Source organism: Leuresthes tenuis, unplaced genomic scaffold (genome assembly GCF_036924035.1).
Source record: "Leuresthes tenuis unplaced genomic scaffold, fLeuTen1.0.hap1 SCAF_21, whole genome shotgun sequence".
NCBI lineage: Eukaryota > Metazoa > Chordata > Actinopteri > Atheriniformes > Atherinopsidae > Leuresthes > Leuresthes tenuis.
In genome coordinates, this window is record NW_027325375.1 from 317,323 (window position 1) to 344,486 (window position 27,164).

Below are 27,164 nucleotides of genomic sequence, written 5' to 3' on the forward strand. Positions count from 1 at the left end.
TTGATGTGATTGTCTCTCAGCAAAAAGAAAGAGAAAGCAAAGACAAAGAATTGAAAAGAATGACAGAAGATCTAGATCAGAAATTGAAAAAAGTTCAGGAAGAGCGAGAAGAGTTGGACGGTCAAATAAAGATGAGCAAAGAAAAGGTTGAAGCCACAATGAACAACATCCGTGGAGAAAAAGAGCAGCTTAATGAGATGAAGATGGAAAATGACAAAGAAAGACATCTGATTTTAAGCGAGAAGCAAAGACTGGAAGAGGAACGATCTGAGCTGAATACAAGAGAACAGCGACTCTTGAATGAAATCGAGTCAACACAGACTCTGAGAATGAAACTCCAACAACTTAAAGAAAGAATGAGTGAAGATATCAAAGAGAAAATGGTCCGACTGCAACAAAACAGCGACAATGCTGGAAAGATGTGCGCTCTGTTGGAGCAAAAGCTTGCAGCCTTTAACCAAGAGAAGGAAAACATGGCCTCTTACACTGAGATGTTAGAGAGAGAAAAGGAAGCCCTAAAAACTATTGTGTCAGACACCATCACCTGGAGAGAAGCCATGGAAAATAAAAGGAAGCAATGGGTTGACTTGGGAAAACAAGATCTGGGTGAACTTAAAGCAGAGGAGAAACAGTACAGACAGCGTATGGACACAATGATTGAGGTGATGAACACAGAGAAACTGGACTTGGAGCGGATGAGGTCGGACATCCAGAAACAATCTGACATATTACGACAAGCAAAGGAAGGTATGAAAGAGCAAAAGGAGCAGTTGGAAATAACCAAGTCTGAATTGCAAAAGAAGAGAGAAGACGCTAGCAGTCTGTTTGATGGGATAATCAGAGAGAAAAGTAAACTCAAAGATGTCATCCTTCAGTTCCAGACTCAAAGAGGCAGACTTGAAGGTGTTGTTGATGTGATTGTCTCGCAGCAAAAAGAAAGAGAAAGCAAAGACAAAGAATTGAAAAGGATGACAGAAGATCTCGACCAAAAATTGAAAAAAGTTCAGGAAGAGCGAGAAGAGCTGGACGGTCAAATAAAGATGAGCAAAGAAAAGGTTGAAGCCGCAATGAACAACATCCGTGGAGAAAAAGAGCAGCTTAATCAGATGAAGATGGAAAATGACAAAGAAAGACATCTGATTTTAAGCGAGAAGCAAAGACTGGAAGAGGAACGATCTGAGCTGAATACAAGAGAACAGCGACTCTTGAATGAAATCGAGTCAACACAGACTCTAAGAATGAAACTCCAACAACTCAAAGAAAGAATGAGTCAAGATATCAAAGAGAAAATGGTCCGACTGCAACAAAACAGCGACAATGCTGGAAAGATGTGCACTCTGTTGGAGCAAAAGCTTGCAGCCTTTAACCAAGAGAAGGAAAACATGGCCTCTTACACTGAGATGTTAGAGAGAGAAAAGGAAGCCCTAAAAACTATTGTGTCAGACACCATCACCTGGAGAGAAGCCATGGAAAATAAAAGGAAGCAATGGGTTGACTTGGGAAAACAAGATCTGGGTGAACTTAAAGCAGAGGAGAAACAGTACAGACAGCGTATGGACAGAATGACTGAGGTGATGAACACAGAGAAACTGGACTTGGAGCGGATGAGGTCGGACATCCAGAAACAATCTGACATATTACGACAAGCAAAGGAAGGTATGAAAGAGCTAAAGGAGCAGTTGGAAATAACCAAGTCTGAGTTACAAAAGAAGAGAGAAGACGCTAGCAGTCTGTTTGATGGGATAATCAGAGAGAAAAGTAAACTCAAAGATCTCATCCTTCAGTTCCAGACTCAAAGAGGCAGACTTGAAGGTGTTGTTGATGTGATTGTCTCTCAGCAAAAAGAAAGAGAAAGCAAAGACAAAGAATTGAAAAGGATGACAGAAGATCTCGACCAAAAATTGAAAAAAGTTCAGGAAGAGCGAGAAGAGTTGGACGGTCAAATAAAGATGAGCAAAGAAAAGGTTGAAGCCGCAATGAACAACATCCGTGGAGAAAAAGAGCAGCTTAATCAGATGAAGATGGAAAATGACAAAGAAAGACATCTGATTTTAAGCGAGAAGCAAAGACTGGAAGAGGAACGATCTGAGCTGAACACAGAGAAACTGGACTTGGAGCGGATGAGGTCGGACATCCAGAAACAATCTGACATATTACGACAAGCAAAGGAAGGTATGAAAGAGCAAAAGGAGCAGTTGGAAATAACCAAGTCTGAGTTACAAAAGAAGAGAGACGACGCTAGCAGTCTGTTTGATGGGATAATCAGAGAGAAAAGTAAACTCAAAGATCTCATCCTTCAGTTCCAGACTCAAAGAGGCAGACTTGAAGGTGTTGTTGATGTGATTGTCTCTCAGCAAAAAGAAAGAGAAAGCAAAGACAAAGAATTGAAAAGAATGACAGAAGATCTCGACCAAAAATTGAAAAAAGTTCAGGAAGAGCGAGAAGAGTTGGACGGTCAAATAAAGATGAGCAAAGAAAAGGTTGAAGCCGCAATGAACAACATCCGTGGAGAAAAAGAGCAGCTTAATCAGATGAAGATGGAAAATGACAAAGAAAGACATCTGATTTTAAGCGAGAAGCAAAGACTGGAAGAGGAACGATCTGAGCTGAATACAAGAGAACAGCGACTCTTGAATGAAATCGAGTCAACACAGACTCTAAGAATGAAACTCCAACAACTCAAAGAAAGAATGAGTCAAGATATCAAAGAGAAAATGGTCCGACTGCAACAAAACAGCGACAATGCTGGAAAGATGTGCGCTCTGTTGGAGCAAAAGCTTGCAGCCTTTAACCAAGAGAAGGAAAACATGGCCTCTTACACTGAGATGTTAGAGAGAGAAAAGGAAGCCCTAAAAACTATTGTGTCAGACACCATCACCCGGAGAGAAGCCATGGAAAATAAACGGAAGCAATGGGTTGACCTGGGAAAACAAGATCTGGGTGAACTTAAAGCAGAGGAGAAACAGTACAGACAGCGTATGGACAGAATGACTGAGGTGATGAACACAGAGAAACTGGACTTGGAGCGGATGAGGTCGGACATCCAGAAACAATCTGACATATTACGACAAGCAAAGGAAGGTATGAAAGAGCAAAAGGAGCAGTTGGAAATAACCAAGTCTGAGTTACAAAAGAAGAGAGACGACGCTAGCAGTCTGTTTGATGGGATAATCAGAGAGAAAAGTAAACTCAAAGATCTCATCCTTCAGTTCCAGACTCAAAGAGGCAGACTTGAATGTGTTGTTGATGTGATTGTCTCTCAGCAAAAAGAAAGAGAAAGCAAAGACAAAGAATTGAAAAGAATGACAGAAGATCTAGACCAAAAATTGAAAAAAGTTCAGGAAGAGCGAGAAGAGTTGGACGGTCAAATAAAGATGAGCAAAGAAAAGGTTGAAGCCGCAATGAACAACATCCGTGGAGAAAAAGAGCAGCTTAATCAGATGAAGATGGAAAATGACAAAGAAAGACATCTGATTTTAAGCGAGAAGCAAAGACTGGAAGAGGAACGATCTGAGCTGAATACAAGAGAACAGCGACTCTTGAATGAAATCGAGTCAACACAGACTCTAAGAATGAAACTCCAACAACTCAAAGAAAGAATGAGTCAAGATATCAAAGAGAAAATGGTCCGACTGCAACAAAACAGCGACAATGCTGGAAAGATGTGCGCTCTGTTGGAGCAAAAGCTTGCAGCCTTTAACCAAGAGAAGGAAAACATGGCCTCTTACACTGAGATGTTAGAGAGAGAAAAGGAAGCCCTAAAAACTATTGTGTCAGACACCATCACCTGGAGAGAAGCCATGGAAAATAAAAGGAAGCAATGGGTTGACTTGGGAAAACAAGATCTGGGTGAACTTAAAGCAGAGGAGAAACAGTACAGACAGCGTATGGACAGAATGACTGAGGTGATGAACACAGAGAAACTGGACTTGGAGCGGATGAGGTCGGACATCCAGAAACAATCTGACATATTACGACAAGCAAAGGAAGGTATGAAAGAGCAAAAGGAGCAGTTGGAAATAACCAAGTCTGAGTTACAAAAGAAGAGAGAAGACGCTAGCAGTCTGTTTGATGGGATAATCAGAGAGAAAAGTAAACTCAAAGATGTCATCCTTCAGTTCCAGACTCAAAGAGGCAGACTTGAAGGTGTTGTTGATGTGATTGTCTCTCAGAAAAAAGAAAGAGAAAGCAAAGACAAAGAATTGAAAAGAATGACAAAAGATCTAGACCAAAAATTGAAAAAAGTTCAGGAAGAGCGAGAAGAGTTGGACGGTCAAATAAAGATGAGCAAAGAAAAGGTTGAAGCCGCAATGAACAACATCCGTGGAGAAAAAGAGCAGCTTAATCAGATGAAGATGGAAAATGACAAAGAAAGACATCTGATTTTAAGCGAGAAGCAAAGACTGGAAGAGGAACGATCTGAGCTGAATACAGAGAAACTGGACTTGGAGCGGATGAGGTCGGACATCCAGAAACAATCTGACATATTACGACAAGCAAAGGAAGGTATGAAAGAGCAAAAGGAGCAGTTGGAAATAACCAAGTCTGAATTACAAAAGAAGAGAGAAGACGCTAGCAGTCTGTTTGATGGGATAATCAGAGAGAAAAGTAAACTCAAAGATGTCATCCTTCAGTTCCAGACTCAAAGAGGCAGACTTGAAGGTGTTGTTGATGTGATTGTCTCTCAGCAAAAAGAAAGAGAAAGCAAAGACAAAGAATTGAAAAGAATGACAGAAGATCTAGACCAAAAATTGAAAAAAGTTCAGGAAGAGCGAGAAGAGTTGGACGGTCAAATAAAGATGAGCAACATGACCAAAGAAAAGGTTGAAGCCGCAATGAACAACATCCATGGAGAAAAAGAGCAGCTTAATCAGATGAAGATGGAAAATGACAAAGAAAGACATCTGATTTTAAGCGAGAAGCAAAGACTGGAAGAGGAACGATCTGAGCTGAATACAAGAGAACAGCGACTCTTCAATGAAATCGAGTCAACACAGACTCTGAGAATGAAACTCCAACACCTTAAAGAAAGAATGAGTGAAGATATCAAAGAGAAAATGGTCCGACTGCAACAAAACAGCGACAATGCTGGAAAGATGTGCAATCTGTTGGAGCAAAAGCTTGCAGTCTTTAACGAAGAGAAGGAAAACATGGCCTCTTACACTGAGATGTTAGAGAGAAAAAAGGAAGCCCTAAAAACTATTGTGTCAGACACCATCACCTGGAGAGAAGCCATGGAAAATAAAAGGAAGCAATGGGTTGACTTGGGAAAACAAGATCTGGGTGAACTTAAAGCAGAGGAGAAACAGTACAGACAGCGTATGGACAGAATGACTGAGGTGATGAACACAGAGAAACTGGACTTGGAGCGGATGAGGTCGGACATCCAGAAACAATCTGACATATTACGACAAGCAAAGAAAGGTATGAAAGAGCAAAAGGAGCAGTTGGAAATAACCAAGTCTGAGTTACAAAAGAAGAGAGAAGACGCTAGCAGTCTGTTTGATGGGATAATCAGAGAGAAAAGTAAACTCAAAGATCTCATCCTTCAGTTCCAGACTCAAAGAGGCAGACTTGAAGGTGTTGTTGATGTGATTGTCTCTCAGCAAAAAGAAAGAGAAAGCAAAGACAAAGAATTGAAAAGAATGACAGAAGATCTCGACCAAAAATTGAAAAAAGTTCAGGAAGAGCGAGAAGAGCTGGACGGTCAAATAAAGATGAGCAAAGAAAAGGTTGAAGCCGCAATGAACAACATCCGTGGAGAAAAAGAGCAGCTTAATCAGATGAAGATGGAAAATAACAAAGAAAGGCATCTGATTTTAAGCGAGAAGCAAAGACTGGAAGAGGAACGATCTGAGCTGAATACAAGAGAACAGCGACTCTTGAATGAAATCGAGTCAACACAGACTCTAAGAATGAAACTCCAACAACTGAAAGAAAGAATGAGTCAAGGTATCAAAGAGAAAATGGTCCGACTGCAACAAAACAGCGACAATGCTGGAAAGATGTGCGCTCTGTTGGAGCAAAAGCTTGCAGCCTTTAACCAAGAGAAGGAAAACATGGCCTCTTACACTGAGATGTTAGAGAGAGAAAAGGAAGCCCTAAAAACTATTGTGTCAGACACCATCACCTGGAGAGAAGCCATGGAAATTAAAAGGAAACAATGGGTTGACTTGAGAAAACAAGATCTGGGTGAACTTAAAGCAGAGGAGAAACAGTACAGACAGCGTATGGACAGAATGACTGAGGTGATGGACACAGAGAAACTGGACTTGGAGTGGATGAGGTCGGACATCCAGAAACAATCTGACATATTACGACAAGCAAAGGAAGGTATGAAAGAGCAAAAGGAGCAGTTGGAAATAACCAAGTCTGAATTACAAAAGAAGAGAGAAGACGCTAGCAGTCTGTTTGATGGGATAATCAGAGAGAAAAGTAAACTCAAAGATGTCATCCTTCAGTTCCAGACTCAAAGAGGCAGACTTGAAGGTGTTGTTGATGTGATTGTCTCTCAGCAAAAAGAAAGAGAAAGCAAAGACAAAGAATTGAAAAGAATGACAGAAGATCTAGAAGAGAAATTGAATAAAGTTCAGGAAGAGCGAGAAGAGTTGGACGGTCAAATAAAGATGAGCAAAGAAAAGGTTGAAGCCACAATGAACAACATCCGTGGAGAAAAAGAGCAGCTTAATCAGATGAAGATGGAAAATGACAAAGAAAGACATCTGATTTTAAGCGAGAAGCAAAGACTGGAAGAGGAACGATCTGAGCTGAATACAGAGAAACTGGACTTGGAGCGGATGAGGTCGGACATCCAGAAACAATCTGACATATTAGAACAAGCAAAGGAAGGTATGAAAGAGCTAAAGGAGCAGTTGGAAATAACCAAGTCTGAGTTACAAAAGAAGAGAGAAGACACTAGCAGTCTGTTTGATGGGATAATCAGAGAGAAAAGTAAACTCAAAGATCTCATCCTTCAGTTCCAGACTCAAAGAGGCAGACTTGAAGGTGTTGTTGATGTGATTGTCTCTCAGCAAAAAGAAAGAGAAAGCAAAGACAAAGAAGTGAAAAGAATGACAGAAGATCTCGACCAAAAATTGAAAAAAGTTCAGGAAGAGCGAGAAGAGTTGGACGGTCAAATAAAGATGAGCAAAGAAAAGGTTGAAGCTGCAATGAACAACATCCGTGGAGAAAAAGAGCAGCTTAATCAGATGAAGATGGAAAATGACAAAGAAAGACATCTGATTTTAAGCGAGAAGCAAAGACTGGAAGAGGAACGATCTGAGCTGAATACAGAGAAACTGGACTTGGAGCGGATGAGGACGGACATCCAGAAACAATCTGACATATTACGACAAGCAAAGGAAGGTATGAAAGAGCAAAAGGAGCAGTTGGAAATAACCAAGTCTGAGTTACAAAAGAAGAGAGAAGACGCTAGCAGTCTGTTTGATGGGATAATCAGAGAGAAAAGTAAACTCAAAGATCTCATCCTTCAGTTCCAGACTCAAAGAGGCAGACTTGAAGGTGTTGTTGATGTGATTGTCTCTCAGCAAAAAGAAAGAGAAAGCAAAGACAAAGAATTGAAAAGAATGACAGAAGATCTCGACCAAAAATTGAAAAAAGTTCAGGAAGAGCGAGAAGAGTTGGACGGTCAAATAAAGATGAGCAAAGAAAAGGTTGAAGCTGCAATGAACAACATCCGTGGAGAAAAAGAGCAGCTTAATCAGATGAAGATGGAAAATGACAAAGAAAGACATCTGATTTTAAGCGAGAAGCAAAGACTGGAAGAGGAACGATCTGAGCTGAATACAAGAGAACAGCGACTCTTGAATGAAATCGAGTCAACACAGACTCTAAGAATGAAACTCCAACAACTCAAAGAAAGAATGAGTCAAGATATCAAAGAGAAAATGGTCCGACTGCAACAAAACAGCGACAATGCTGGAAAGATGTGCGCTCTGTTGGAGCAAAATCTTGCAGCCTTTAACCAAGAGAAGGAAAACATGGCCTCTTACACTGAGATGTTAGAGAGAGAAAAGGAAGCCCTAAAAACTATTGTGTCAGACACCATCACCTGGAGAGAAGCCATGGAAAATAAAAGGAAGCAATGGGTTGACTTGGGAAAACAAGATCTGGGTGAACTTAAAGCAGAGGAGAAACAGTACAGACAGCGTATGGACAGAATGACTGAGGTGATGAACACAGAGAAACTGGACTTGGAGCGGATGAGGTCGGACATCCAGAAACAATCTGACATATTACGACAAGCAAAGGAAGGTATGAAAGAGCAAAAGGAGCAGTTGGAAATAACCAAGTCTGAATTACAAAAGAAGAGAGAAGACACTAGCAGTCTGTTTGATGGGATAATCAGAGAGAAAAGTAAACTCAAAGATCTCATCCTTCAGTTCCAGACTCAAAGAGGCAGACTTGAAGGTGTTGTTGATCTGATTGTCTCTCAGCAAAAAGAAAGAGAAAGCAAAGACAAAGAATTGAAAAGAATGACAGAAGATCTCGACCAAAAATTGAAAAAAGTTCAGCAAGAGCGAGAAGAGTTGGACGGTCAAATAAAGATGAGCAAAGAAAAGGTTGAAGCCGCAATGAACAACATCCGTGGAGAAAAAGAGCAGCTTAATCAGATGAAGATGGAAAATGACAAAGAAAGACATCTGATTTTAAGCGAGAAGCAAAGACTGGAAGAGGAACGATCTGAGCTGAATCCAGAGAAACTGGACTTGGAGCGGATGAGGTCGGACATCCAGAAACAATCTGACATATTACGACAAGCAAAGGAAGGTATGAAAGAGCAAAAGGAGCAGTTGGAAATAACCAAGTCTGAATTACAAAAGAAGAGAGAAGACGCTAGCAGTCTGTTTGATGGGATAATCAGAGAGAAAAGTAAACTCAAAGATCTCATCCTTCAGTTCCAGACTCAAAGAGGCAGACTTGAAGGTGTTGTTGATGTGATTGTCTCTCAGCAAAAAGAAAGAGAAAGCAAAGACAAAGAATTGAAAAGAATGACAGAAGATCTAGACCAAAAATTGAAAAAAGTTCAGGAAGAGCGAGAAGAGTTGGACGGTCAAATAAAGATGAGCAAAGAAAAGGTTGAAGCCGCAATGAACAACATCCGTGGAGAAAAAGAGCAGCTTAATCAGATGAAGATGGAAAATGACAAAGAAAGACATCTGATTTTAAGCGAGAAGCAAAGACTGGAAGAGGAACGATCTGAGCTGAACACAGAGAAACTGGACTTGGAGCGGATGAGGTCGGACATCCAGAAACAATCTGACATATTACGACAAGCAAAGAAAGGTATGAAAGAGCAAAAGGAGCAGTTGGAAATAACCAAGTCTGAATTACAAAAGAAGAGAGAAGACGCTAGCAGTCTGTTTGATGGGATAATCAGAGAGAAAAGTAAACTCAAAGATCTCATCCTTCAGTTCCAGACTCAAAGAGGCAGACTTGAAGGTGTTGTTGATGTGATTGTCTCTCAGCAAAAAGAAAGAGAAAGCAAAGACAAAGAAGTGAAAAGAATGACAGAAGATCTAGACCAAAAATTGAAAAAAGTTCAGGAAGAGCGAGAAGAGTTGGACGGTCAAATAAAGATGAGCAACATGACCAAAGAAAAGGTTGAAGCCACAATGAACAACATCCGTGGAGAAAAAGAGCAGCTTAATCAGATTAAGATGGAAAATGACAAAGAAAGACATCTGATTTTAAGCGAGAAGCAAAGACTGGAAGAGGAACGATCTGAGCTGAATACAAGAGAACAGCGACTCTTGAATGAAATAGAGTCAACACAGACTCTAAGAATGAAACTCCAACAACTCAAAGAAAGAATGAGCGAAGATATCAAAGAGAAAATGGTCCGACTCCAACAAAACAGCGACAATACTGGAAAGATGTGCGCTCTGTTGGAGCAAAAGCTTGCAGCCTTTAACCAAGAGAAGGAAAACATGGCCTCTTACACTGAGATGTTAGAGAGAGAAAAGGAAGCCCTAAAAACTATTGTGTCAGACACCATCACCTGGAGAGAAGCCATGGAAAATAAAAGGAAGCAATGGGTTGACTTGGGAAAACAAGATCTGGGTGAACTTAAAGCAGAGGAGAAACAGTACAGACAGCGTATGGACAGAATGACTGAGGTGATGAACACAGAGAAACTGGACTTGGAGCGGATGAGGTCGGACATCCAGAAACAATCTGACATATTACGACAAGCAAAGGAAGGTATGAAAGAGCAAAAGGAGCAGTTGGAAATAACCAAGTCTGAGTTACAAAAGAAGAGAGAAGACGCTAGCAGTCTGTTTAATGGGATAATCAGAGAGAAAAGTAAACTCAAAGATCTCATCCTTCAGTTCCAGACTCAAAGAGGCAGACTTGAAGGTGTTGTTGATGTGATTGTCTCTCAGCAAAAAGAAAGAGAAAGCAAAGACAAAGAAGTGAAAAGAATGACAGAAGATCTAGACCAAAAATTGAAAAAAGTTCAGGAAGAGCGAGAAGAGTTGGACGGTCAAATAAAGATGAGCAAAGAAAAGGTTGAAGCTGCAATGAACAACATCCGTGGAGAAAAAGAGCAACTTAATCAGATGAAGATGGAAAATGACAAAGAAAGACATCTGATTTTAAGCGAGAAGCAAAGACTGGAAGAGGAACGATCTGAGCTGAATACAAGAGAACAGCGACTCTTGAATGAAATCGAGTCAACACAGACTCTAAGAATGAAACTCCAACAACTCAAAGAAAGAATGAGTCAAGATATCAAAGAGAAAATGGTCCGACTGCAACAAAACAGCGACAATGCTGGAAAGATGTGCGCTCTGTTGGAGCAAAATCTTGCAGCCTTTAACCAAGAGAAGGAAAACATGGCCTCTTACACTGAGATGTTAGAGAGAGAAAAGGAAGCCCTAAAAACTATTGTGTCAGACACCATCACCTGGAGAGAAGCCATGGAAAATAAAAGGAAGCAATGGGTTGACTTGGGAAAACAAGATCTGGGTGAACTTAAAGCAGAGGAGAAACAGTACAGACAGCGTATGGACAGAATGACTGAGGTGATGAACACAGAGAAACTGGACTTGGAGCGGATGAGGTCGGACATCCAGAAACAATCTGACATATTACGACAAGCAAAGAAAGGTATGAAAGAGACAAAGGAGCAGTTGGAAATAACCAAGTCTGAATTACAAAAGAAGAGAGAAGACGCTAGCAGTCTGTTTGATGGGATAATCAGAGAGAAAAGTAAACTCAAAGATCTCATCCTTCAGTTCCAGACTCAAAGAGGCAGACTTGAAGGTGTTGTTGATGTGATTGTCTCTCAGAAAAAAGAAAGAGAAAGCAAAGACAAAGAATTGAAAAGAATGACAAAAGATCTAGACCAAAAATTGAAAAAAGTTCAGGAAGAGCGAGAAGAGTTGGACGGTCAAATAAAGAAGAGCAAAGAAAAGGTTGAAGCCACAATGAACAACATCCGTGGAGAAAAAGAGCAGCTTAATCAGATGAAGATGGAAAATGACAAAGAAAGACATCTGATTTTAAGCGAGAAGCAAAGACTGGAAGAGGAACGATCTGAGCTGAATACAAGAGAACAGCGACTCTTGAATGAAATCGAGTCAACACAGACTCTAAGAATGAAACTCCAACAACTCAAAGAAAGAATGAGTCAAGATATCAAAGAGAAAATGGTCCGACTGCAACAAAACAGCGACAATGCTGGAAAGATGTGCACTCTGTTGGAGCAAAAGCTTGCAGCCTTTAACCAAGAGAAGGAAAACATGGCCTCTTACACTGAGATGTTAGAGAGAGAAAAGGAAGCCCTAAAAACTATTGTGTCAGACACCATCACCCAGAGAGAAGCCATGGAAAATAAAAGGAAGCAATGGGTTGACCTGGGAAAACAAGATCTGGGTGAACTTAAAGCAGAGGAGAAACAGTACAGACAGCGTATGGACAGAATGACTGAGGTGATGAACACAGAGAAACTGGACTTGGAGCGGATGAGGTCGGACATCCAGAAACAATCTGACATATTACGACAAGCAAAGGAAGGTATGAAAGAGCAAAAGGAGCAGTTGGAAATAACCAAGTCTGAGTTACAAAAGAAGAGAGAAGACGCTAGCAGTCTGTTTGATGGGATAATCAGAGAGAAAAGTAAACTCAAAGATCTCATCCTTCAGTTCCAGACTCAAAGAGGCAGACTTGAAGGTGTTGTTGATGTGATTGTCTCTCAGCAAAAAGAAAGAGAAAGCAAAGACAAAGAATTGAAAAGAATGACAGAAGATCTAGATCAAAAATTGAAAAAAGTTCAGGAAGAGCGAGAAGAGTTGGACGGTCAAATAAAGATGAGCAAAGAAAAGGTTGAAGCCACAATGAACAACATCCGTGGAGAAAAAGAGCAGCTTAATCAGATGAAGATGGAAAATGACAAAGAAAGACATCTGATTTTAAGCGAGAAGCAAAGACTGGAAGAGGAACGATCTGAGCTGAATACAAGAGAACAGCGACTCTTGAATGAAATCGAGTCAACACAGACTCTAAGAATGAAACTCCAACAACTCAAAGAAAGAATGAGTCAAGATATCAAAGAGAAAATGGTCCGACTGCAACAAAACAGCGACAATGCTGGAAAGATGTGCGCTCTGTTGGAGCAAAAGCTTGCAGCCTTTAACCAAGAGAAGGAAAACATGGCCTCTTACACTGAGATGTTAGAGAGAGAAAAGGAAGCCCTAAAGACTATTGTGTCAGACACCATCACCTGGAGAGAAGCAATGGAAAATAAAAGGAAGCAATGGGTTGACTTGGGAAAACAAGATCTGGGTGAACTTAAAGCAGAGGAGAAACAGTACAGACAGCGTATGGACAGAATGACTGAGGTGATGAACACAGAGAAACTGGACTTGGAGCGGATGAGGTCGGACATCCAGAAACAATCTGACATATTACGACAAGCAAAGAAAGGTATGAAAGAGCAAAAGGAGCAGTTGGAAATAACCAAGTCTGAATTACAAAAGAAGAGAGAAGACGCTAGCAGTCTGTTTGATGGGATAATCAGAGAGAAAAGTAAACTCAAAGATGTCATCCTTCAGTTCCAGACTCAAAGAGGCAGACTTGAAGGTGTTGTTGATGTGATTGTCTCTCAGCAAAAAGAAAGAGAAAGCAAAGACAAAGAATTGAAAAGAATGACAGAAGATCTCAACCAAAAATTGAAAAAAGTTCAGGAAGAGCGAGAAGAGTTGGACGGTCAAATAAAGATGAGCAAAGAAAAGGTTGAAGCCACAATGAACAACATCCGTGGAGAAAAAGAGCAGCTTAATCAGATGAAGATGGAAAATGACAAAGAAAGACATCTGATTTTAAGCGAGAAGCAAAGACTGGAAGAGGAACGATCTGAGCTGAATACAGAGAAACTGGACTTGGAGCGGATGAGGTCGGACATCCAGAAACAATCTGACATATTACGACAAGCAAAGGAAGGTATGAAAGAGCAAAAGGAGCAGTTGGAAATAACCAAGTCTGAGTTACAAAAGAAGAGAGAAGACGCTAGCAGTCTGTTTGATGGGATAATCAGAGAGAAAAGTAAACTCAAAGATCTCATCCTTCAGTTCCAGACTCAAAGAGGCAGACTTGAAGGTGTTGTTGATGTGATTGTCTCTCAGCAAAAAGAAAGAGAAAGCAAAGACAAAGAATTGAAAAGAATGACAGAAGATCTAGACCAAAAATTGAAAAAAGTTCAGGAAGAGCGAGAAGAGTTGGACGGTCAAATAAAGATGAGAAAAGAAAAGGTTGAAGCCGCAATGAACAACATCCGTGGAGAAAAAGAGCAGCTTAATCAGATGAAGATGGAGAATGACAAAGAAAGACATCTGATTTTAAGCGAGAAGCAAAGACTGGAAGAGGAACGATCTGAGCTGAATACAAGAGAACAGCGACTCTTGAATGAAATCGAGTCAACACAGACTCTAAGAATGAAACTCCAACAACTCAAAGAAAGAATGAGGGAAGATATCAAAGAGAAAATGGTCCGACTGCAACAAAACAGCGACAATGCTGGAAAGATGTGCGCTCTGTTGGAGCAAAAGCTTGCAGCCTTTAACCAAGAGAAGGAAAACATGGCCTCTTACACTGAGATGTTAGAGAGAGAAAAGGAAGCCCTAAAAACTATTGCGTCAGACACCATCACCCGGAGAGAAGCCATGGAAAATAAAAAGAAGCAATGGGTTGACTTGGGAAAACAAGATCTGGGTGAACTTAAAGCAGAGGAGAAACAGTACAGACAGCGTATGGACAGAATGACTGAGGTGATGAACACAGAGAAACTGGACTTGGAGCGGATGAGGTCGGACATCCAGAAACAATCTGACATATTACGACAAGCAAAGGAAGGTATGAAAGAGCAAAAGGAGCAGTTGGAAATAACCAAGTCTGAATTACAAAAGAAGAGAGAAGACGCTAGCAGTCTGTTTGATGAGATAATCAGAGAGAAAAGTAAACTCAAAGATGTCATCCTTCAGTTCCAGACTCAAAGAGGCAGACTTGAAGGTGTTGTTGATGTGATTGTCTCTCAGCAAAAAGAAAGAGAAAGCAAAGACATAGAATTGAAAAGAATGACAGAAGATCTCAACCAAAAATTGAAAAAAGTTCAGGAAGAGCGAGAAGAGTTGGACGGTCAAATAAAGATGAGCAAAGAAAAGGTTGAAGCCGCAATGAACAACATCCGTGGAGAAAAAGAGCAGCTTAATCAGATGAAGATGGAAAATGACAAAGAAAGGCATCTGATTTTAAGCGAGAAGCAAAGACTGGAAGAGGAACGATCTGAGCTGAATACAGAGAAACTGGACTTGGAGCGGATGAGGTCGGACATCCAGAAACAATCTGACATATTACGACAAGCAAAGGAAGGTATGAAAGAGCAAAAGGAGCAGTTGGAAATAACCAAGTCTGAGTTACAAAAGAAGAGAGACGACGCTAGCAGTCTGTTTGATGGGATAATCAGAGAGAAAAGTAAACTCAAAGATCTCATCCTTCAGTTCCAGACTCAAAGAGGCAGACTTGAAGGTGTTGTTGATGTGATTGTCTCTCAGCAAAAAGAAAGAGAAAGCAAAGACAAAGAATTGAAAAGAATGACAGAAGATCTAGATCAAAAATTGAAAAAAGTTCAGGAAGAGCGAGAAGAGTTGGACGGTCAAATAAAGATGAGAAAAGAAAAGGTTGAAGCCGCAATGAACAACATCCGTGGAGAAAAAGAGCAGCTTAATCAGATGAAGATGGAGAATGACAAAGAAAGACATCTGATTTTAAGCGAGAAGCAAAGACTGGAAGAGGAACGATCTGAGCTGAATACAAGAGAACAGCGACTCTTGAATGAAATCGAGTCAACACAGACTCTAAGAATGAAACTCCAACAACTCAAAGAAAGAATGAGGGAAGATATCAAAGAGAAAATGGTCCGACTGCAACAAAACAGCGACAATGCTGGAAAGATGTGCGCTCTGTTGGAGCAAAAGCTTGCAGCCTTTAACCAAGAGAAGGAAAACATGGCCTCTTACACTGAGATGTTAGAGAGAGAAAAGGAAGCCCTAAAAACTATTGTGTCAGACACCATCACCCGGAGAGAAGCCATGGAAAATAAACGGAAGCAATGGGTTGACTTGGGAAAACAAGATCTGGGTGAACTTAAAGCAGAGGAGAAACAGTACAGACAGCGTATGGACAGAATGACTGAGGTGATGAACACAGAGAAACTGGACTTGGAGCGGATGAGGTCGGACATCCAGAAACAATCTGACATATTACGACAAGCAAAGGAAGGTATGAAAGAGCAAAAGGAGCAGTTGGAAATAACCAAGTCTGAATTACAAAAGAAGAGAGAAGACGCTAGCAGTCTGTTTGATGGGATAATCAGAGAGAAAAGTAAACTCAAAGATCTCATCCTTCAGTTCCAGACTCAAAGAGGCAGACTTGAAGGTGTTGTTGATGTGATTGTCTCTCAGCAAAAAGAAAGAGAAAGCAAAGACAAAGAATTGAAAAGAATGACAGAAGATCTCGACCAAAAATGGAAAAAAGTTCAGGAAGAGCGAGAAGAGCTGGACGGTCAAATAAAGATGAGCAAAAAAAAGGTTGAAGCCGCAATGAACAACATCCGTGGAGAAAAAGAGCAGCTTAATCAGATGAAGATGGAAAATGACAAAGAAAGACATCTGATTTTAAGCGAGAAGCAAAGACTGGAAGAGGAACGATCTGAGCTGAATACAAGAGAACAGCGACTCTGGAATGAAATCGAGTCAACACAGACTCTAAGAATGAAACTCCAACAACTCAAAGAAAGAATGAGTGAAAATATCAAAGAGAAAATGGTCCGACTGCAACAAAACAGCGACAATGCTGGAAAGATGTGCGCTCTGTTGGAGCAAAAGCTTGCAGCCTTTAACCAAGAGAAGGAAAACATGGCCTCTTACACTGAGATGTTAGAGAGAGAAAAGGAAGCCCTAAAAACTATTGTGTCAGACACCATCACCCGGAGAGAAGCCATGGAAAATAAAAGGAAGCAATGGGTTGACTTGGGAAAACAAGATCTGGGTGAACTTAAAGCAGAGGACAAACAGTACAGACAGCGTATGGACAGAATGACTGAGGTGATGAACACAGAGAAACTGGACTTGGAGCGGATGAGGTCGGACATCCAGAAACAATCTGACATATTACGACAAGCAAAGGAAGGTATGAAAGAGCAAAAGGAGCAGTTGGAAATAACCAAGTCTGAGTTACAAAAGAAGAGAGAAGACGCTAGCAGTCTGTTTGATGGGATAATCAGAGAGAAAAGTAAACTCAAAGATCTCATCCTTCAGTTCCAGACTCAAAGAGGCAGACTTGAAGGTGTTGTTGATGTGATTGTCTCTCAGCAAAAAGAAAGAGAAAGCAAAGACAAAGAAGTGAAAAGAATGACAGAAGATCTAAACCAAAAATTGAAAAAAGTTCAGGAAGAGCGAGAAGAGTTGGACGGTCAAATAAAGATGACCAACATGACCAAAGAAAAGGTTGAAGCCACAATGACCAACATCCGTGGAGAAAAAGAGCAGCTTAATCAGATGAAGATGGAAAATGACAAAGAAAGACATCTGATTTTAAGCGAGAAGCAAAGACTGGAAGAGGAACGATCTGAGCTGAATACAGAGAAACTGGACTTGGAGCGGATGAGGACGGACATCCAGAAACAATCTGACATATTACGACAAGCAAAGGAAGGTATGAAAGAGCAAAAGGAGCAGTTGGAAATAACCAAGTCTGAGTTACAAAAGAAGAGAGAAGACGCTAGCAGTCTGTTTGATGGGATAATCAGAGAGAAAAGTAAACTCAAAGATCTCATCCTTCAGTTCCAGACTCAAAGAGGCAGACTTGAAGGTGTTGTTGATGTGATTGTCTCTCAGCAAAAAGAAAGAGAAAGCAAAGACAAAGAATTGAAAAGAATGACAGAAGATTTAGACCAAAAATTGAAAAAAGTTCAGGAAGAGCGAGAAGAGTTGGACGGTCAAATAAAGATGAGCAAAGAAAAGGTTGAAGCCGCAATGAATAACATCCGTGGAGAAAAAGAGCAGCTTAATCAGATGAAGATGGAAAATGACAAAGAAAGACATCTGATTTTAAGCGAGAAGCAAAGACTGGAAGAGGAACGATCTGAGCTGAATACAGAGAAACTGGACTTGGAGCGGATGAGGTCGGACATCCAGAAACAATCTGACATATTACGACAAGCAAAGAAAGGTATGAAAGAGCAAAAGGAGCAGTTGGAAATAACCAAGTCTGAATTACAAAAGAAGAGAGAAGACGCTAGCAGTCTGTTTGATGGGATAATCAGAGAGAAAAGTAAACTCAAAGATCTCATCCTTCAGTTCCAGACTCAAAGAGGCAGACTTGAAGGTGTTGTTGATGTGATTGTCTCTCAGCAAAAAGAAAGAGAAAGCAAAGACAAAGAAGTGAAAAGAATGACAGAAGATCTCGACCAAAAATTGAAAAAAGTTCAGGAAGAGCGAGAAGAGTTGGACGGTCAAATAAAGATGAGCAACATGACCAAAGAAAAGGTTGAAGCCGCAATGAACAACATCCGTGGAGAAAAAGAGCAGCTTAATCAGATTAAGATGGAAAATGACAAAGAAAGACATCTGATTTTAAGCGAGAAGCAAAGACTGGAAGAGGAACGATCTGAGCTGAATACAGAGAAACTGGACTTGGAGCGGATGAGGACGGACATCCAGAAACAATCTGACATATTACGACAAGCAAAGGAAGGTATGAAAGAGCAAAAGGAGCAGTTGGAAATAACCAAGTCTGAGTTACAAAAGAAGAGAGAAGACGCTAGCAGTCTGTTTGATGGGATAATCAGAGAGAAAAGTAAACTCAAAGATCTCATCCTTCAGTTCCAGACTCAAAGAGGCAGACTTGAAGGTGTTGTTGATGTGATTGTCTCTCAGCAAAAAGAAAGAGAAAGCAAAGACAAAGAATTGAAAAGAATGACAGAAGATCTCGACCAAAAATTGAAAAAAGTTCAGGAAGAGCGAGAAGAGTTGGACGGTCAAATAAAGATGAGCAAAGAAAAGGTTGAAGCTGCAATGAACAACATCCGTGGAGAAAAAGAGCAGCTTAATCAGATGAAGATGGAAAATGACAAAGAAAGACATCTGATTTTAAGCGAGAAGCAAAGACTGGAAGAGGAACGATCTGAGCTGAATACAAGAGAACAGCGACTCTTGAATGAAATCGAGTCAACACAGACTCTAAGAATGAAACTCCAACAACTCAAAGAAAGAATGAGTCAAGATATCAAAGAGAAAATGGTCCGACTGCAACAAAACAGCGACAATGCTGGAAAGATGTGCGCTCTGTTGGAGCAAAATCTTGCAGCCTTTAACCAAGAGAAGGAAAACATGGCCTCTTACACTGAGATGTTAGAGAGAGAAAAGGAAGCCCTAAAAACTATTGTGTCAGACACCATCACCTGGAGAGAAGCCATGGAAAATAAAAGGAAGCAATGGGTTGACTTGGGAAAACAAGATCTGGGTGAACTTAAAGCAGAGGAGAAACAGTACAGACAGCGTATGGACAGAATGACTGAGGTGATGAACACAGAGAAACTGGACTTGGAGCGGATGAGGTCGGACATCCAGAAACAATCTGACATATTACGACAAGCAAAGGAAGGTATGAAAGAGCAAAAGGAGCAGTTGGAAATAACCAAGTCTGAATTACAAAAGAAGAGAGAAGACACTAGCAGTCTGTTTGATGGGATAATCAGAGAGAAAAGTAAACTCAAAGATCTCATCCTTCAGTTCCAGACTCAAAGAGGCAGACTTGAAGGTGTTGTTGATGTGATTGTCTCTCAGCAAAAAGAAAGAGAAAGCAAAGACAAAGAATTGAAAAGAATGACAGAAGATCTCGACCAAAAATTGAAAAAAGTTCAGCAAGAGCGAGAAGAGTTGGACGGTCAAATAAAGATGAGCAAAGAAAAGGTTGAAGCCGCAATGAACAACATCCGTGGAGAAAAAGAGCAGCTTAATCAGATGAAGATGGAAAATGACAAAGAAAGACATCTGATTTTAAGCGAGAAGCAAAGACTGGAAGAGGAACGATCTGAGCTGAATCCAGAGAAACTGGACTTGGAGCGGATGAGGTCGGACATCCAGAAACAATCTGGCATATTACGACAAGCAAAGGAAGGTATGAAAGAGCAAAAGGAGCAGTTGGAAATAACCAAGTCTGAATTACAAAAGAAGAGAGAAGACACTAGCAGTCTATTTGATGGGATAATCAGAGAGAAAAGTAAACTCAAAGATCTCATCCTTCAGTTCCAGACTCAAAGAGGCAGACTTGAAGGTGTTGTTGATGTGATTGTCTCTCAGCAAAAAGAAAGAGAAAGCAAAGACAAAGAATTGAAAAGAATGACAGAAGATCTAGACCAAAAATTGAAAAAAGTTCAGGAAGAGCGAGAAGAGTTGGACGGTCAAATAAAGATGAGCAAAGAAAAGGTTGAAGCCGCAATGAACAACATCCGTGGAGAAAAAGAGCAGCTTAATCAGATGAAGATGGAAAATGACAAAGAAAGACATCTGATTTTAAGCGAGAAGCAAAGACTGGAAGAGGAACGATCTGAGCTGAACACAGAGAAACTGGACTTGGAGCGGATGAGGTCGGACATCCAGAAACAATCTGACATATTACGACAAGCAAAGAAAGGTATGAAAGAGCAAAAGGAGCAGTTGGAAATAACCAAGTCTGAATTACAAAAGAAGAGAGAAGACGCTAGCAGTCTGTTTGATGGGATAATCAGAGAGAAAAGTAAACTCAAAGATCTCATCCTTCAGTTCCAGACTCAAAGAGGCAGACTTGAAGGTGTTGTTGATGTGATTGTCTCTCAGCAAAAAGAAAGAGAAAGCAAAGACAAAGAAGTGAAAAGAATGACAGAAGATCTAGACCAAAAATTGAAAAAAGTTCAGGAAGAGCGAGAAGAGTTGGACGGTCAAATAAAGATGAGCAACATGACCAAAGAAAAGGTTGAAGCCGCAATGAACAACATCCGTGGAGAAAAAGAGCAGCTTAATCAGATTAAGATGGAAAATGACAAAGAAAGACATCTGATTTTAAGCGAGAAGCAAAGACTGGAAGAGGAACGATCTGAGCTGAATACAAGAGAACAGCGACTCTTGAATGAAATAGAGTCAACACAGACTCTAAGAATGAAACTCCAACAACTCAAAGAAAGAATGAGCGAAGATATCAAAGAGAAAATGGTCCGACTCCAACAAAACAGCGACAATACTGGAAAGATGTGCGCTCTGTTGGAGCAAAAGCTTGCAGCCTTTAACCAAGAGAAGGAAAACATGGCCTCTTACACTGAGATGTTAGAGAGAGAAAAGGAAGCCCTAAAAACTATTGTGTCAGACACCATCACCTGGAGAGAAGCCATGGAAAATAAAAGGAAGCAATGGGTTGACTTGGGAAAACAAGATCTGGGTGAACTTAAAGCAGAGGAGAACCAGTACAGACAGCGTATGGACAGAATGACTGAGGTGATGAACACAGAGAAACTGGACTTGGAGCGGATGAGGTCGGACATCCAGAAACAATCTGACATATTACGACAAGCAAAGGAAGGTATGAAAGAGCTAAAGGAGCAGTTGGAAATAACCAAGTCTGAGTTACAAAAGAAGAGAGAAGACGCTAGCAGTCTGTTTAATGGGATAATCAGAGAGAAAAGTAAACTCAAAGATCTCATCCTTCAGTTCCAGACTCAAAGAGGCAGACTTGAAGGTGTTGTTGATGTGATTGTCTCTCAGCAAAAAGAAAGAGAAAGCAAAGACAAAGAAGTGAAAAGAATGACAGAAGATCTAGACCAAAAATTGAAAAAAGTTCAGGAAGAGCGAGAAGAGTTGGATGGTCAAATAAAGATGACCAACATGACCAAAGAAAAGGTTGAAGCCGCAATGAACAACATCCGTGGAGAAAAAGAGCAGCTTAATGAGATGAAGATGGAAAATGACAAAGAAAGACATCTGATTTTAAGCGAGAAGCAAAGACTGGAAGAGGAACGATCTGAGCTGAAAACAGAGAAACTGGACTTGGAGCGGATGAGCTCGGACATCCAGAAACAATCTGACATATTACGACAAGCAAAGGAAGGTATGAAAGAGCAAAAGGAGCAGTTGGAAATAACCAAGTCTGAGTTACAAAAGAAGAGAGAAGACACTAGCAGTCTGTTTGATGGGATAATCAGAGAGAAAAGTAAACTCAAAGATCTCATCCTTCAGTTCCAGACTCAAAGAGGCAGACTGGAAGGTGTTGTTGATGTGATTGTCTCTCAGCAAAAAGAAAGAGAAAGCAAAGACAAAGAAGTGAAAAGAATGACAGAAGATCTAGACCAAAAATTGAAAAAAGTTCAGGAAGAGCGAGAAGAGTTGGACGGTCAAATAAAGATGAGCAAAGAAAAGGTTGAAGCTGCAATGAACAACATCCGTGGAGAAAAAGAGCAGCTTAATCAGATGAAGATGGAAAATGACAAAGAAAGACATCTGATTTTAAGCGAGAAGCAAAGACTGGAAGAGGAACGATCTGAGCTGAATACAAGAGAACAGCGACTCTTGAATGAAATCGAGTCAACACAGACTCTAAGAATGAAACTCCAACAACTCAAAGAAAGAATGAGTCAAGATATCAAAGAGAAAATGGTCCGACTGCAACAAAACAGCGACAATGCTGGAAAGATGTGCGCTCTGTTGGAGCAAAATCTTGCAGCCTTTAACCAAGAGAAGGAAAACATGGCCTCTTACACTGAGATGTTAGAGAGAGAAAAGGAAGCCCTAAAAACTATTGTGTCAGACACCATCACCTGGAGAGAAGCCATGGAAAATAAAAGGAAGCAATGGGTTGACTTGGGAAAACAAGATCTGGGTGAACTTAAAGCAGAGGAGAAACAGTACAGACAGCGTATGGACAGAATGACTGAGGTGATGAACACAGAGAAACTGGACTTGGAGCGGATGAGGTCGGACATCCAGAAACAATCTGACATATTACGACAAGCAAAGAAAGGTATGAAAGAGCAAAAGGAGCAGTTGGAAATAACCAAGTCTGAATTACAAAAGAAGAGAGAAGACGCTAGCAGTCTGTTTGATGGGATAATCAGAGAGAAAAGTAAACTCAAAGATGTCATCCTTCAGTTCCAGACTCAAAGAGGCAGACTTGAAGGTGTTGTTGATGTGATTGTCTCTCAGCAAAAAGAAAGAGAAAGCAAAGACAAAGAATTGAAAAGAATGACAGAAGATCTCAACCAAAAATTGAAAAAAGTTCAGGAAGAGCGAGAAGAGTTGGACGGTCAAATAAAGATGAGCAAAGAAAAGGTTGAAGCCACAATGAACAACATCCGTGGAGAAAAAGAGCAGCTTAATCAGATGAAGATGGAAAATGACAAAGAAAGACATCTGATTTTAAGCGAGAAGCAAAGACTGGAAGAGGAACGATCTGAGCTGAATACAGAGAAACTGGACTTGGAGCGGATGAGGTCGGACATCCAGAAACAATCTGACATATTACGACAAGCAAAGGAAGGTATGAAAGAGCAAAAGGAGCAGTTGGAAATAACCAAGTCTGAGTTACAAAAGAAGAGAGAAGACGCTAGCAGTCTGTTTGATGGGATAATCAGAGAGAAAAGTAAACTCAAAGATCTCATCCTTCAGTTCCAGACTCAAAGAGGCAGACTTGAAGGTGTTGTTGATGTGATTGTCTCTCAGCAAAAAGAAAGAGAAAGCAAAGACAAAGAATTGAAAAGAATGACAGAAGATCTAGACCAAAAATTGAAAAAAGTTCAGGAAGAGCGAGAAGAGTTGGACGGTCAAATAAAGATGAGAAAAGAAAAGGTTGAAGCCGCAATGAACAACATCCGTGGAGAAAAAGAGCAGCTTAATCAGATGAAGATGGAGAATGACAAAGAAAGACATCTGATTTTAAGCGAGAAGCAAAGACTGGAAGAGGAACGATCTGAGCTGAATACAAGAGAACAGCGACTCTTGAATGAAATCGAGTCAACACAGACTCTAAGAATGAAACTCCAACAACTCAAAGAAAGAATGAGGGAAGATATCAAAGAGAAAATGGTCCGACTGCAACAAAACAGCGACAATGCTGGAAAGATGTGCGCTCTGTTGGAGCAAAAGCTTGCAGCCTTTAACCAAGAGAAGGAAAACATGGCCTCTTACACTGAGATGTTAGAGAGAGAAAAGGAAGCCCTAAAAACTATTGCGTCAGACACCATCACCTGGAGAGAAGCCATGGAAAATAAACGGAAGCAATGGGTTGACTTGGGAAAACAAGATCTGGGTGAACTTAAAGCAGAGGAGAAACAGTACAGACAGCGTATGGACAGAATGACTGAGGTGATGAACACAGAGAAACTGGACTTGGAGCGGATGAGGTCGGACATCCAGAAACAATCTGACATATTACGACAAGCAAAGGAAGGTATGAAAGAGCAAAAGGAGCAGTTGGAAATAACCAAGTCTGAATTACAAAAGAAGAGAGAAGACGCTAGCAGTCTGTTTGATGAGATAATCAGAGAGAAAAGTAAACTCAAAGATCTCATCCTTCAGTTCCAGACTCAAAGAGGCAGACTTGAAGGTGTTGTTGATGTGATTGTCTCTCAGCAAAAAGAAAGAGAAAGCAAAGACATAGAATTGAAAAGAATGACAGAAGATCTCAACCAAAAATTGAAAAAAGTTCAGGAAGAGCGAGAAGAGTTGGACGGTCAAATAAAGATGAGCAAAGAAAAGGTTGAAGCCGCAATGAACAACATCCGTGGAGAAAAAGAGCAGCTTAATCAGATGAAGATGGAAAATGACAAAGAAAGACATCTGATTTTAAGCGAGAAGCAAAGACTGGAAGAGGAACGATCTGAGCTGAATACAAGAGAACAGCGACTCTTGAATGAAATCGAGTCAACACAGACTCTGAGAATGAAACTCCAACAACTCAAAGAAAGAATGAGTCAAGATATCAAAGAGAAAATGGTCCGACTGCAACAAAACAGCGACAATGCTGGAAAGATGTGCACTCTGTTGGAGCAAAAGCTTGCAGCCTTTAACCAAGAGAAGGAAAACATGGCCTCTTACACTGAGATGTTAGAGAGAGAAAAGGAAGCCCTAAAAACTATTGTGTCAGACACCATCACCCAGAGAGAAGCCATGGAAAATAAAAGGAAGCAATGGGTTGACCTGGGAAAACAAGATCTGGGTGAACTTAAAGCAGAAATAACCAAGTCTGAATTACAACTTATTGAAACATCTTTCCACGATCCAACAAATAAGGAAATTCTGCCAATTTCTCAACTTACAAACATTGAGAGAGGAATATTTCCAAGTGATCAGACAGTCCATCCTCACAAAAGTCTTAAACTGACCGTCGGTGAGGAACAGCTCAGCAGTCGAGTCGAATCATTTGAAAACTTCATAGTTAAATTGAAATGGTTGAATCAAATGACTAATGAGTGTTTTGGAGAAAAATTGCACAATTTAGAGCAAAAAATTAAAGACATAATCCAGCTGATATCTACATTTGAAAACAATTTTGAATTTTATTGGCACACAAAAGAGATTTTTAGTCAGTGCAGGTTGATCCAGGAAGAAGTTGAATATTTTTCCACACAGAAATGTGACAAAGCATCTCAAACTGAATGCTTTCATCAGCATGAGGGAGTCAAACAGGAAGTAAACAAACTCCAATGTGAGATGGATGTTCTGAAGTTTTCAGCTGGCGAAGTCGAGGATTGTCTGATAAGTAAAAGCAGATCTTTAAAAGTCAAGGTGGAAGATTCTCTACGAAAGGGTGAACAACAGGGAAATATACAGAGTCAGGATGCATCTCTACTCGAGCTGTCAGGGCAGCAATATGACCTCAGAAATCAGGAGAAAAGGGATTACTTACGAAGGATCTGGAAGGAGACCAGGATGGAACGCAAGGAGATCAATCAAATGAAGCACAGGGGTCAGGAAATGAAAATCACTTGTGAGAGAAAACTGAAAGTGGTGAATAGTTTCATTCAGAAAACCTTGTTCCAAAAAGAAAAGGCTTTGATGAGCACCCAAGCACAAACTCAGCATACAGTCACTCAGAGTAAATTGGATGGAGACTGCAAATTGGTCAATGAGAAATACGTCGAGCTGCAGCAGCTTAAAGTCCAAATGCTCAGTGAGCTCCAGACTCTTCACATGAAGGAAAAAGTTGTACAAACACTGACAGCTAATCAGAAAGCTCAGACTCCCCAACCAGCTTTCAGCAGAGACAGTGAAGAACAAGTAAGAGACACCTCTGAAGCAGCCCCAGAGAGGGCGAGCGGACTCCTCCGTCAGGTGCGGCGTCACTGCTGGCGCTGTTGCTGCCGTTGTTGTGCCTGTTGTACAGAAGAATGAGAGCTCCGTTAATTTCGCTGTTTTATTTAACACATTTGAACATTTTTAGTGTATCCCATGATATGCAAATGTTCTGTTTGCAGCAGATGCCTGAAGAGCTCAACATCTAACAATTACAAAACCTAACTAATTACATGCTCTGTACTTCCTTCTCCAAATATCTAAATGTCTTGTTTTGTGTATGCTTCATGCTTTAAAGTTTGCAGGTTTTGAAGGTTTTCTTGTTTAGGACTAAGATTCTTTTTACAGTCTTACAGTATGAAACATAAAACCCAGACAATGAGAAAGTTATTCCACAATGAAGCTTAAGTTTCTCCAAACTGAGCTCGTGAGGTTGAGTATTGTTAATGTTGCTCATTTTTCTCTCTTTGAAAACATTTAGTCATGCTTATTGTGATGTTCTAGTTGTTTAAGAAGCTGAAATGAGAGATAAATGTGAAAAAGTACAAGAACAGCTCTGTTTTAAATAAAGTACATGTTTTAAATAAAGTATATCTTTGAATAAAGCTTTCTTTGTGAAGGATTTACTTACATGTACCACATGGAACATTCTCGTAGCTCAATTCCCAGCATCCCTGGAGCACATCTTTAAGTGTTTATAGCTGTTTATAAATCAAAATGTTCACAAACTGAAACTATTTTCCCCATATGAATCAATCTAAAATGGATTAAACTGATGGATTATCGCTTATTTAAACTTTTCCTACACATCCCACGATGGCTTATGGAGTAAGAAAATAGAAGAAATAATGTACAACACAAGAAATACGCCAAATGGCTTGTTTTATGACTGCAGCCTGTGCAGTTGTGAGTTCTTTAATTCATAATGATTTATGTAATTCAGTTTAATTCATAATCTTTAATCAAGAACTGTGTTCGTGAACCAGTTTGTTCTTAAATAAAAAAAACAAATAATAAATAATAAAACAATAAAAATAAAGGGAGCTTAGCTTCACTTAGTTTGCATATTTCAAATATAGAAATAAAGGGAACACCTAAACAACACCATCTAACTCCAAGTCAATCACACTTCTGTGAAACCAACCTGTCCAGTTAGGAAGCAACACTGATGGTGAATCAGTTTCTCCTGCTGTTGTGCAAATGGAACAGACACCAGGTGGGAATGAGACAACTCTATAAAGGAGTGGTTCTGCCTTTGAACCCGCCTTTGAACCCGCCTTTGAACCCGCCTTTGAACCCACCTCCGAGCCGCCTTTGAACCCGAGC

General features: G+C 40.3%; 1 protein-coding gene across 1 annotated transcript; it reads left to right on the top strand.

Annotated features, from left to right (window-relative positions):
* Positions 1 to 4: 4 nt before the first annotated feature.
* LOC140280282 (uncharacterized) lies at positions 5 to 26,391 on the top strand. Its single transcript, XM_072375586.1, has 13 exons — positions 5 to 1,964; positions 2,655 to 3,389; positions 3,564 to 7,131; positions 7,978 to 8,227; positions 9,191 to 11,441; positions 11,616 to 12,350; positions 12,525 to 13,225; positions 13,352 to 13,749; positions 14,587 to 15,801; positions 16,315 to 18,558; positions 18,889 to 19,138; positions 19,586 to 22,843; positions 22,970 to 26,391. The coding sequence occupies exons 1-13, from the start codon at positions 60 to 62 to the stop codon at positions 25,935 to 25,937; spliced, it is 20,478 nt and encodes a 6,825-aa protein (XP_072231687.1). The 5' UTR covers positions 5 to 59; the 3' UTR covers positions 25,938 to 26,391.
* The last annotated feature ends 773 nt before the right edge of the window (positions 26,392 to 27,164 follow it).